At 48.6% G+C, this 13,479-nt stretch overlaps 1 protein-coding gene across 1 annotated transcript in view; it reads left to right on the forward strand.

Annotated features, from left to right (window-relative positions):
* Positions 1–13,479, forward strand: part of ADAM12 (ADAM metallopeptidase domain 12) — a 395,901-nt gene that overhangs the window by 248,889 nt on the left and 133,533 nt on the right. Inside the window, exon 4 of the mRNA XM_027529319.1 lies at positions 2,409–2,487. Within this exon, the coding sequence (XP_027385120.1) occupies positions 2,409–2,487 (79 nt within the window). The remainder of the gene's footprint in view (positions 1–2,408; positions 2,488–13,479) is intronic.

A 13,479-nucleotide genomic window follows, 5' to 3' on the forward strand; every position in this document is an offset into this window, starting at 1 on the left:
CTGAAGAGATCTGACTTTGTAAGGGGACCCTATCTCTCATCTGTTACATTTGCAGCACTGCGGCTTTGATTTCTTCCATATTGATCAGGGCAGGCTTCCCTGCTGGCTCGGCGGTAAAGAATCCGCCTGCCAATGCAGGAGACACGAGTTCAATCTCTGGGTCAGGAAGATTGCCTGGAGAAGGAAATGGCAACCCACCCCATATTCTTGCCTGGAGAATCCTGTGAACAGAGGAGCCTCGTGGGCTACAGTCCATGGGGTCACAGAAGAGTCAGATATGAGTTAGCTACTAAACAACAACAATATTGATCAGGACTTTGGTTGTAAAGCCCAACCAGAACCAGCTGACGCAAAAGACAGGGGTTGATTGAGGAGAAGTAGAGCCCAACTGGACCCCCGAGGCACTTGGAAGAAAGACTACCCTTTTTGTCCCGTGTCACAGCTGGTGACGGCTGGGTGTTCCCGGGGCCGTGTCCTCCTGCACCCAGGGCGCAAGCTGGAGGAAGCCTTGAGTGCATTTGTGTGAAGCTCTGAGAGCAAAAAAGGAAAGTCTGCTTCTCCAGATTCCCCAGCTCCAGGCAGGCTGCAGGCAAGACTAGAGATGGGTTCTCTTGGGTCCCAGGTTCATCGTGGGGCTGGGGGTGGAGTGACCCCAGAAGAACTGAGCAGTGTGACATGCATTCCCTGGACAGGAGGGTTGGACAGCATCGTCACTGTGTTGTCACCTCCTGCAGAGTCCAGTGTTTAAAACACTCTCCACTTGCTGCTGCTGCTAAGTCGCTTCAGTCGTGTCTGACTCTGTGTGACCCCATAGACAGCAGCCCACCAGGCTTCCCCATCCCTGGGATTCTCCAGGCAAGAACACGGGAGTGGGTTGCCATTTCCTTCTCCAATGCATGAAAGTGAAAAGTGAAAGTGAAGTTGCTCAGTCGTGTCCAACCCTTAGCATGGACTGCAGCCTACCAGGCTCCTCTGTCCATGGGATTTTCCAGGCAAGAGTACTGGAGTAGGGTGCCATTTATGAGAAAGCAAAAGGAGAAGGGGGTGACAGAGGATGAGATGGTTGGATGGCATCACCGACTCAATGGACATGAGTTTGAGCAAACTCCGGGAGACAGTGAAGGACAGGGAAGCATCAGTTCAGTTCAGTCACTCAGTCGTGTCTGACTTTTTGCAACCCCATGGACTGTAGACTTCCCTGTCCATCACCAACTGCAATTAGAGTTGGACATGACATAACAACCTCACAACAACTCATTAGTGCCCAGACTGATAAAATGCAGAGGTGTTTAGAGCTTTTCCCTGCCTCCCACCAACCTGACTACCCAGATTCCAGACCCTCGGGTCTCCTGGCCTTGCTCTCCTCTGCCTGGAACCCCGTTCTCCTCCCAGCCCAGTTTTGCCCGCAGACTCCTCCTCTGCTCTCTGTAAAGCCTTCCCTTTTCCCTGCGCTCCACCTGCTGTGCATCTGTTCAGCCAGGAAGACTCTGTTCCTGCCTCTGTGACAGCCCTCCCCGCCCAGTACTGTGCTCTGTCACCTCCCTGGGCAGTGTACCCAGCACGCAGTAGGCGCACAGGAAGTACTTGTGGCGGCGATGTTGAGAAGGACAGAATGCACGTATGACAGAAGAAAGCACAGAATAGTTTAAAACCTAAGCAAACTCAGGCTTTGCTGCCTTCAGTGAAGGTCTAGTAGATCGCAGGCCATTTTAGTTAGAGGTTTTTGCTCCTCTAACCAATTCATCTTAGAAATTCAGTATTTCAGTATGACCAAGGTCATTTCCCCCCCTGCCTACAGCACTCTTTCTAACATTTCATCATTGTATGAAACACTTCTTTGACATTTTAATATTGACAGCTGGCTCCCTCACCTGTGGGAGAATTAGCGGGCCAGTATTGTGGATCCAAAATGATGTTTCCCGATGGGGAGCTTAGCTGCTGATTCTAGATAGCGAGGCCATGTGACTTCAGAAGGGTGGGCCTCTTCTGAGTTTCTGCCAACTATAATGAATACTGCTGTATGTTATATGTGTAAGTTATTAAGAGAATAAATCCTAAGAATGTTCATCACACAAAAAATCTACATGTGCTGTTCATACAAGTGTTGCATGTGTGTGTGTACTTGTGCACATGAGCACGTATGTACACACACCTGCCTGAGTTGGAGGACTGAGATGGGAGGGGGAGGAGGGCACCACGTGTACCATAGGGGCTGCAGTTCAGAGCACATGCTGAGTCTCCTGGCTCTCCTCTGGATAACCTGAATAGGTTGAAGGCCTGAGGGAGCCTCATGGGGTCATCTGTACAGTGAGGAGGGAGTTGGACCCTTGCCGCCATCCAGCCTAGATACGAGCAACATGTCAACACGAATCTACACTCAGGTTTATGTGGTTTTTATTTTTCCACAGAGGTCTCATCGCCAGCAGTTTCATGGAAACCCACTATCTACAGGATGGCACGGACATCTCTCTCATCCGAAATTACACAGTAAGTCCTGCGTGGACACCAGGATACTATGCAATCAGATCTGTGCTTAAACTCCGTAGCTGTTTTATCCTCAGCAAATTCACCTGCCCAGATCCTTCCGTTAGACCCCGGAAGAGCTTGGGCATCGCTTACTGTTTGGCCATTCCATTGTAACTCCAGAAAAACTTGACTTTGGCCAGGTATGTGCCAGGGCAGTCCTTGAAGGTACAGCTTTATTGCAGGCTGACATTGAATCCACCTGCTAAAAACGATGGGATGCTAAGCCAGGCAAATCCTTCCGGGAAACCGACCCCAAATGAGAGTTGATTCAGAAAGCTGTCATCCCCAGGCTGAACTTGGCAGCGTTAAACTTGTAAGACCCTTAAAGAAATTCAAAGGAAAACTGACTCTGCTTAACCTGTCATAAATGTAGCCGCCGTATTGCTATGATCCTGTATCTTGGTTGTTACTGGTATGTGACATTTATCGGCGCTTGGCTTTTCTGATATCTGAAGTTTTCTGTGTAACTTAGGGTGTTAATTTTGTTTATTCCTGTAACAAACGTCTATTGTGCTCAGCCCCAGGTGTGAATGTGGGCATTAAAGAGAGTTGTTGCCTCTGAAGACTGATGGTTACGTGTTTTAAAGAGCTATGGGTGTTTGTTTTAAAAAGAATAATTTTAGGGCTCCCTTGGTGGCTCAGTCCTGGGTGTTCATTGGAAGGACTGGTGTTGAAGCTGAAACTCCAATACGTTGGCCACCTGCATTATGCCAACACTTTTCTTTATCACGTGTTTGGCACTTCCAAAGATGCGAAGAGCTGACTTATTTGAAAAGACCCTGATGCTGGGAAAGATTGAGGGCAGGAGGAGAAGGGGACAAGAGAGGATGAGATGGTTGGATGGGATCACCAACTCGATGGACATGGGTTTGGGTGAACTCTGGGAGTTGGTGATGGACAGGGAGGCCTGGCGTGCTGCAGTTCATGGGGTCACAAAGAGTCGGACATGACTGAGCAACTGAATTGAACTGAACTGGTAGCTCAGATGGTAAAGAATCTGCCTGCAATGCAGGAGACTTGGGTCTATCCCTGGATCAAGACGACCCCCTGGAGGAGGACATGGCAACTGGCTCCAGTATTCTTGCCTGGAGAATTCCATGGACAGAGGAACCTGGTGGGCTACAGTCCATAGGGTCACAGAATCAGACACAACTGAGTGACTAACACACATACACACACACGAACTGAAAGGCTTTCCATCGTAGGCAGCAAATTCTCCCTTCTCTGCATTATGCCAACACTTTTCTTTATCACATGTTTGGCACTTCCAACCCGTTACCTTCAGATTTCCAGGAGTATACAGAGTGAACTGAGGCCCAAAGAAAGCACCTGAAAACCTTGGGTTAAAAAAAAGGCATATAAGAATTTTTATTCATGCCTGAGCAAGCTTGAGAGAGTCAGATAAATCTCTGGGAATGAGGGGAATCTGGGGGAAATTGGATACAGGTGTATGTATGGTTAAATCCCTTTGCAGTCCATCTGAAACTATCACAATATTGTTAATCAGCTATACTTGAGTGAAAAATAAAAAGTTAAAAAAAATAAAATAAAAGGAATAAAAAAGAAACAAAGCAGGGATGTAAGCTCAGAGTACTGGGCTGGTGAACTGAGGTCATAGGACCCCAGTGGGCTATTCAGGACTTAGAGAGGAGACCCAGTGCTTCAGTGCTTGGGGGTTGGGACAAGAGAGGTGGGCATCTGAAATTGAAAGTGAAAGTGTCAGTCCCTCAGTCGTGTCCGACTCTGTGACCCCATGGACTGTAGCCCACCGGGTTCCTCTGTCCATGGCTCTTTTCCAGGCAAGAATACTGGAGGGAGTTGCCATTTCCTCCTCCAGGGAATCTTCCCAGCCCAGGGATCGAACCCGCGTCTTCTCTGTCTCCTGCATTGCAAGTGGATTCTTTAGCCACTGAGCCATCAGAGAAGCATTGAGAATCCCACAAAAGTTAGGCCCCCAGAGAAGTGCTTCCTCTGTGAAAAAAAAGGACAAGGAAAACCCCAGTCCAGAGAAGGGGAAACAGAGAGAATTGTCTCCAGGTGTCCTGGAGTGAACAACAATTTCATAAAAAATAGAGAAAGTGAAAGCCCAGCGGGTCTTATAAACTGTACATTTGAAACAGGGTGGACTGGTGCCCAAATTCTAAAACCAGCATAGGGATGGGACTCCCATTCAGTGTACTGACCTCAAAAGTGGTCCCAAGTCAGCTGTGCTGGATCCCCTGGGGCCAAGCTGAAGCCAACTGAAAATAGTTCTCTAGGGATATTTCGGAGAAGGCAATGGCACCCCACTCCAGTACTGTTGCCCAGAAAAACCCATGGATGGAGGAGCCTGGTAGGCTGCAGTCCATGGGGTCGCTAAGAGTCAGACACCACTGAGCAACTTCACTTTCACTTTCCACTTTCATGCATTGGAGAGGGAAATGGCAACCCACTCCAGTGTTCTTGCCTGGAGAATCCCATGGACGGAGAAGCCTGGTAGGCTGCAGTCCATGGGGTCGCACACAGTCGAACACAACTGAAGTGACTTAGCAGCTGCAGCAGCAGCAGGGATATTTCTGTGACCAACCTAGACAGCATATTAAAAAGCAGAGACATTACTTTGCTGACAAAGGTGCGTCTAGTCAAAGCTATGGGTTTTTCCAGTAGTCATGTATGGATGTGAGAGTTGGACTATAAAGAAAGCTGCTGCTGCTGCTGCTGCTGCTGCTACGTTGCTTCAGTCGTGTCCAACTCTGTGCGACCCCATAGACAGCAGCCCCAAAGAATTGATGCTTTTGAACTGTAGTGTTGGGGAAGACTCTTGAGAGTCCCTTGGGCTTTGAACTGTAGTGTTGGGGAAGACTCTTGAGAGTCCCTTGGGCTGCAAGGAGATCCAACCAGTCAATCCTCAAGGAAATCAGTCCTGAATATTCATTGGAAGGACTGATACTAAAGTCAAAATTCCAATTCGCCACCTGATGCGAAGAACTGACTCATTGGAAAAGACCCTGATGCTGGGAAAGATTGAAGGCGGGAGGAGAAGGGGACGACAGAGGATGGGATGGTTGGATGGCATCACCAACTCAATGGACATGAGTTTGAGCAGACTCCAGGAGATGGTGAAGGACAGGGAGGTCTGGAGTGCTGCAGTCCATGGGGTCGTAAAAAATTGGACACAACTGAGCGACTGAACTGAACCAAGGGATATTTATACAGCCAGATTACATAAAGTTCCCATGTCAAAAACAAAAAGGAAGAAGAATATTATTAAAGATAACCCAAAGTCAAAATGACGGAACACATAATTAGCAAAATCCAGCATAAGTGACAAGGAAAAGGAGAGAATTAGCACCTTCAGGAATGCGAGATGATGGAAAAGTTGGAGAAAAGTCTGAAATATTTTAAAGAGAACAGAACCTAGGCCCAATAAAAATTCCAGAGTGAAAACACAAGGGGGTGGAAAGAAAACTAAAGAAACCTCTAAAGAAACTAAGGAAAACTAAAATCCCTCCTGCTTAAGACGGGTAAGTGGCTTCTCAGTGGCATCCTGAAGGAGCAGCTGTTGGTTTTAGAAGGCAGAGGGCACAGTGAACACAGGTTTGTCCCTGTTGAGTTTGTGGCGGGACAGTCAAGTGAAGGTGTTCAGTGGGGAGACAGGTGTATGAGCCTGAAATCCAAGACAAGGGTGGGGACCACAAAAGAGGAGGGCCCATCTCAGATACAAGTAGTTGCTGGTGCACTGACTTCCCTTGGGAGGGGCAAGTAGCAACCCATGCTGGTATTCTTGCCTGGAAAATCCCAGGGACAGAAGACCACTGTGCGTACGGTCCATGGGGTCACAAAGAGCTGAGCAATGGAGCATGCACAGGCATGCATTCACCTGACTTTCTTTCTCTCTCTCTCTCTTTTTGTCTCCTAAGACAATGTCATTTAAAATATGCTTTTAGAGTTAACGTGACGGCTTTCCTTACAGAATAAATTGTTGTTCCAATTAAAAGCAGGAAAAAAGAGATTCTAGAAATACTTGACAATAGGCTAGAGTCTTCCAAATCTCGCTGGTAGATGATGGTGGAAGTGCTGGTCGAATGCAGACCATCCTCCGGCTATAAGATACGCTTCCAAGATAATTTTCATAGTTTCTTGTTTTGTATCTCCAGCTCCCTAGTCTCAGGCATTTTTGGTTTTTTTAATCTCTTTTTGGGAAAAAATGTGATAAGAGAGAAGAAATAGGGGACTTGATAAACAAGGGTCCATCCACTGCCGGGGTGTATGGAACTTGGCTTGCTGATGACTGTAAATCCAGGCATCTCAGAAAGCACCCTGGACCCAAGGTGCTGGAATGTTGATCGTGGTTGTCTCTGTCTGGTGGCAACTCTGTAGTTTTCTATTTGTTATGAGTGTGTGTAGTGGGTGTGGACAGGGAGTTCCTTTCTCCTCCTCCTCATCTTTTCACGAGGTAACTGTGCAGACAGGCAAACACCTCCCCTCTGCATCTAATCCCTCATTTCTCCCCGTGGAAGCATCTTCTCAGGGCAAGGAGGGCAGGAGTGGGCAGGCCCTGGCAACCTCTGGTCCCTGCTGACTGGGGTGGGAGTGGGGTCCCTGCCTTGGAATGGCCAGGAGGCCAGCCTTACTGTCTTCCCTCAGCCAAGGGTGGGTAAGCCTGGCCCGTCCCTCTGAGGAATATTCCAAACAATGGTCTTCTGTGGCCCCAGCCTCCCGAAGATGGGTCCCCCCCAGGCTTGGCTAGCAAGAATAAGCTACCCTATGGAGATAAGGCTTAGAGATAGAAGGAAGGCTCACTTATGCCCTGACCTAAGTTGTGTCCTTTGATGGAATGTACCAGAAACCACTCTTTCAGAGGTAGGTAACCTCATAGCGTGGCACACAAGTGGTAAGAATCCACCTTCCAATGCAAGAGGTGCGGATTCAATCGCTGCATCAGGAAGATCCCTGGAGAAGGAAATGGCAGCCCACTTCGGTACTCTTGCCTAGAGAATCCCCATGGACAGAGGTGCCTGATGAGCTACAGTCCATGGGGTCGCAAAGAGTCTAACACGACTGAGCATACACACACACTCACACACACACACACACACACACACATGCACACACACACACAAATTCATAGTGTGTTTTGATCTGCATTGGACTCTTCGAATCTGTATACAATAGAAGAAACAGCTGGAGGCTGGGTGAAATGGCATGTCCAAACCTCCAGAAACAATAAGCATATGTTGCTTTTATAATTACACAACAATGACTTTTCCCTTTGTCCAACACCCACCTTCCCCCACTCCTTGGAGTACAGTTCTGATGAGTGAACTGTTTCATTTGCTTAAAGAAAACCCGCAGGCCTCGACAGCCTGTCCTTCCAGCAGAAACCCTCTCAGGGAACTCATAGCCTCCTATTGTCTTTCGTAGGGGTAGGGGTGGGGAGGGTGGGTGGAGAGACAAGGATGCAGCTTTGGGGGTTTTGTTTCTATTGAATCAGGCTGGGAAACAAGAAGAAATGTGCTGACTCACCCCACTTTCCCCCCAAGTCAGCACACAGTGAATTTCACTAAATTTAAAATTATATATAAAATAAGAACCACTTTTTGGCTAGCATCTTTCTTTCTCAAATTTAATCTCTCAACAATCAGTATAAGCTGGTTGACAGGCAGACTAGTGGCTGATTTAATTTTGGAATTGGTCCCTTGTCTTTTCTCTCTCTGTTGTTCAGACAGGACAAAATATCTGTGGCTCAAACCTTTGCTGGCCACATCTAAGGAAATTGCGTCCTACACTATCTCTTGTGGGAGACAATGCATGTGACGTTTATGCTGTTTACACCCCGAAAGTCAGCTCTGGGGAGGCCAGGATGGGCCTGCTGTTTACACCCCAAAAGTCAGCTCTGGGGAAGGCCAGGATGGGCCTCCAGAAAGTCTCCTACGTGTTGTCAGCACTTAGGTCCAAACATATCCTTCTGTTCTGTGCGTGTTAACAAAGCACCTTCCCAGTGCCAGGCCCCATGGCTGCCACACAGAATAAAAACAGACAAGAGAACCCACACGGGGCTAGAGGGTGGAGACTAACATAATTCTAAGAATCACAGACTGAATTAAAATCTGTGCTGAGTGCACCGAAGGATGGGCTAAGGGCTTAATCTAGTCTAAGGAATCATGGAAGGCTTCATGGAAGAAGGGCCATGTCAACCAAGATGCGAAGGTTGAGGAAGCATGACCCAGGGGATGGGGAAGGGAAGGACATTTCTGGCTGATGCCAAGTTTTACCTGGAGGTGGGGAATTGCCTGTAATTTGACAGGGGCCACAATAGGTAGGATTTCAAGGCCAAGGGGACAGTCTGGTTGTCAGAGAGGAAGATGGGGAAGCTACTAAAAGGTGTCAACCCAGGGGTTGTCATAACCAGGGATAGGCTTTGGAAGACGCCACTGGCTGCAGTGTGGAGGTCATCAGAAGGGCAAGAGCAGAGATTCGGCAAGGTCAGGCAGCTGGCTCTCATGGATGAGCCCAGAGCCAGGGTAGGAGGAGATGGCAGGCCAGGGGCATGGAGATGGGGAGAAGGAAAAAGATTTGAGCTTCTGCACCTGAGCAATACCCAGAAGGGCTCCATTTGTTATATACATTTCTCTTGGGAAAAATCTATGAAAACACTTGCTATACAAGACGTCCAAAAGAGCCCATCAGTGTTAACTGAGGCTGAACCATTAGAAAGGCATGAAATCCCGTAGTTTGATTCAAAGTATTGTTTGAGTGACATCCATTCACTTCCATGGCAAATGTGTTTCCCATCAAAAGGAGTAGAATCTTCCACCGTTGGTTTGGAAGTGGGTATTAGTGAGTCAGCCACTTTTCATCTCAGCTAGAGAGCATCTGAAGAGGGTGAAAGATGGTTCTGGGGGTAGGAGGAAAGACAGAGACCATTTCCATCTCATAAGGAAATGAGCTAGGTTTGTTATCAAATTCTTTAAAAAAATGATTTAAAATGGAATTTGTTTCCCTACCATGTGTGTACTCGCCGTACATCTAATTCATCGGCTCTTCCAGGCTTGCCTGTGTCTCCGAGGCTGCTCTGTCGTCTCATTGATGAGGCACTAGACACCCCCTCCTCCCCTCAGGTCCTCACCATGTCCCAAAGTGCTTTCCACCTTCACGGCTGTCTTATCCCTCCTCCCTGATCCACTGACCCTGTAGCAGCTGCAGCCCAGCTCCTCACTTCTCAGCTGGAAGATGTTCTGGCCACCTGAAACTTCTCCCTGCTTTTCATCTCTCCTACGTGCATTCCAGCTGCCACTGCTGCCTACATGATCCTTCTAGAACATCCTTCTATTTATGCCATGCCCTGTTTCACTCGTATTTTGATCCTCCCAGATCATCGGTCCCTCCCTCGATCCCTCCCCGGTCCGCAAGTCCAAAATTCTGAGACCAGTCTTCCTATGGGAATCCCATGATGGTGACACGCCCTACCTTTTCATACATGAATTCACTCATTCATTCACACACACACACTTTCTCAACAACAAATGTTCTTGAGTGCCCACGGTGACATGGAGTAAGCACCAACACTATGCCAGGCATTGTGCCAAGGGCTTTATGTGTCCTTGGTTGTTTGACACTCCCAATATGTTATTTGTATACCCAGCTGAATAATCTGAGACACAGAGGGCTTCAGTAGGCAGACCAAGCTCCCAGCTAGTAAGGATTCAAATTCACACAACCTGAGTCTAGGATCTGAGCTCCTAACCACTATGATGCAAACACAGGGGTCTGTTCTAACTCCCTGGCCGTGGTGCTTCTGTCATGGAATTCGGTCTATAAAACTGTAGTGAGGCAACTTCAGGAATGGGCTGGTATTTGCTGTGAAGAGAGATACCTGGCACATGTATCTGAAGGAGGGGAGAAGATGCTCGGCTCGCCTGCTGTCCTGGGATACAGGGAGAGACCAGGAGCCCTCTGGGAATTTGCTGAGTGCCCTGCTCTGAAGCCCACGGGAACTGAGGAAGCCCCAGTGCCCCACAGTGCTGTGCAGGATGGAGGGGACACGGTCCCCATCCTCGAGGAACATGCCATCTGACCACAGGGGACATGATGAATCTGTGACAAAGATGCTTTAGGAGCTAGGCAATGGCAGAGCCAGATCCCTGTGGAAAGTGCACTGCGTCTCCACCAGCACCCCAGGTGTGCTGACTCACCTTCTCTCAGGAGAGAGGGGGCTAGGACAGCCTTCGGTGTGGAAGCAGGGGGTGTAGAGGTTGGGATTGCAGGCAGGGAGGGAGGCTGCTGGGCTGAAATCTGAGCCCGAGCCTTGAACCAGCTGGGAACGTGAATATGAACCAGACACACAGGCTTCTAGAGGAGCGAGCCCGTGGTAGCCACTGCTCCGCTTTGATGATGGATTCACAGCCTCTCTTAACCCCCCTGGACCATCTATTCTTCTGAGGTCCTTCAGGTATCAGGATGATGGAAGGAGAAAGGGAGCTGTGGGCAAGAAAGGGGTCCGTGAGCTATGTCCGGAGCTGGGCTCTGCAGGTGTGTGTCTGCATGAGGGGCCACTGGCCTCAGCTCCTCCACACCACCTCCTGCCACGCCCCTCTGACTCCTGTTCATCCATCCACACAAAGTTCTGCACGACTGCCAAGAAGGTTGGGAGCTGGGAGTTAGGAGCTAGTGCAGGAGTGTGAGAAAATCACACCCTCTGCTTTCTCAGGGGTCAGCTTCTCCTGCACATGTTCATTTATTCATTCAGCAAAATGACGCTGAGCCCCTGGGACCCAGCACAGAGGGAACTAGACAGGCAGAAAAAGCATAATGGGTTTAAGTACATGTTGTCATATCCCAGATCGGTGACAGTGACACACATTTCACAGATTTATTTGATCCCTAAGACCCTGGGCAGCAAGTCTCAATCCCATTTCACAAATTAGAAATGGAGGCGGCGTCTCAAACCATAAGACTTCCAGCTCTGGGTTGATTCAGCGTTCTCACTATTGCAGACACTGTTTCCAGGCTGAGTCTGCAGGGTGGTCTCAAAGACTGTGAGCACAGTTTTGTAAGCTGCAACCTCTAGTGCTGAATTCCAGCACCAAACAGTAATGTGATGGCCCTGAGGTTGGTCCTTCCTAGTCTTTTAAATGGACATGGTACTTGCTAGAGTTGGGGGCAGAGATGATTTAGAGCTGGGAGCAGCGATTATTATATCTGAGGGCAGAGATGGTTAAAGATGGGGCAGACATGGGCCAGAGAGCATGGGTGTGCTGACTTCTCAACAATCTGTCCAATACACTCTCAGGGGAAAGCGTGCATGCCAAGTCACTTCAGTCGTGTCCGACTCTTTGGGACACCATGGACTGTAGCCCACAAGGGATTCTCCAGGCAAGAACACTGGAGCAAATTGCATGCCCTCCTCCAGGGAGTTCCCCACCCAGGGATCAAACCTGCATGGCTTATGTCTCCTGCATCGGCAGGTGGGTTCTTTACCAGTAGCGCCACCTGGGAATCTCCAAGGGAAGCTTCCAGGGGAAAGCATAATATCTCCACTTCAGAAACACACAGAGCTGCAAGGTCACTTTTTCTTTGCTCGAATGCACTCTCACCTTGTTTTAGTCTCAAGCAAACACTTGGTTTGTGGAGGCCTGAAGGTCTGTACAAGTGAGGGAAGACTGGACCACAGTGGAGCAACCTGTGCACACACAGACATGCCCATGTGAGCACACACTCACTCACTGTCACGGCCCTCCCATCTGCAGATCTTTCTGCGTTTGGAAATGACTTGACTTTCCTCGGATTCCCTGAGTGATGTGGGGATGAGGCCCAGCTGTGCTTGAGAAAGCATTCCATCCAGGTGTGGATTTTGGGGGATCAGTTTTCTTCATGAGGGCACATGTTCATAGCAGCAAGACGTGGAGGGAAGCTGTCTGGCCTGGGGTTGAGAGGCTTGGTTTTTCTTTCCTCTTCTGCCATGAACCAGCTCTGTGACATGAGACAGTTATTTAACCGGTCAGGGCCTCGGTTTCTGCATCTGTTCAAGGAAGGTCGACCTTTAAGAGCCGGAAGTTCCCTCCCAGGTGGAACACAGTGTGATCCAAACACTAAATCGAGACAGTTGGTCACATTGCATGCGACGGGGGAGGCCCCACCCAGTTCCCAAGGAAAAGAACGTTGCGAATCATTTTCGCTCAGCTCACTCCTTCATGGAATTTGTTTGCTCACAGGACCTTTTTAATCCCAACATCAGCCCACTTTTGTTAGCAATTTAGCAGATAACATTCCTTTCTTTCTAGTCCGCTGAGAGTTGGGTAACAGAATTTTTATTTTACTTCCCATACTACATGGAGTTGAGGGCTACTATTTTCAAGCTCAGGGTTTCTTATTCCATATTCCTCCTCCCTGCTATTATATTTGATTGATAGTATTAAACAGAAGGAGAATTTATTTTACTGGAGGAGGGGGAAATGCATTAGGTTAAGTAATAAGTATATAAAATACATGGTTAGAGGTTTTGTAGAGGAAAAGATGTAATTTTGTGGTTGTGCATGTTTGGGACAATTTTCTGTGTTATGTTTTGTTGGTAGAAAGAGAATGTATTGGATCAGCAGAACTGGGCCAAGACGACTATGCAAACAGGATGATGTCTTGTTGTTTAGAGACACGAGTGTGATAGAAAGAGACACACAGCTTGACTCTCTGGAGGCAACTGAATGGCAGGTTTTCAGGGGTAATTGTTGTGATCGACTGAACCAGCAGGCCTGGGGGCACCTACAAGACATGACGGATGCCTGTGTCCCTCACACGTGTGTCTACATCTGGGTCCAACAGTCCATGTGTTTGCAAATCTACGCAGCCTGGCTGGTTCCTGCCTCTTGGCATCAGTCCAAGGGAGGCAGCCTGGCTCTCAGATATGGGGACACACGCTCCCCTGGAGACCTTGCTGAGTGGACACTGCTGGCCCCCATGTGATGCTGCCTGCACTTT

The sequence above is a fragment of the Bos indicus x Bos taurus genome, chromosome 26 (assembly GCF_003369695.1).
Source record: "Bos indicus x Bos taurus breed Angus x Brahman F1 hybrid chromosome 26, Bos_hybrid_MaternalHap_v2.0, whole genome shotgun sequence".
Classification (NCBI taxonomy): Eukaryota; Metazoa; Chordata; class Mammalia; order Artiodactyla; family Bovidae; genus Bos; species Bos indicus x Bos taurus.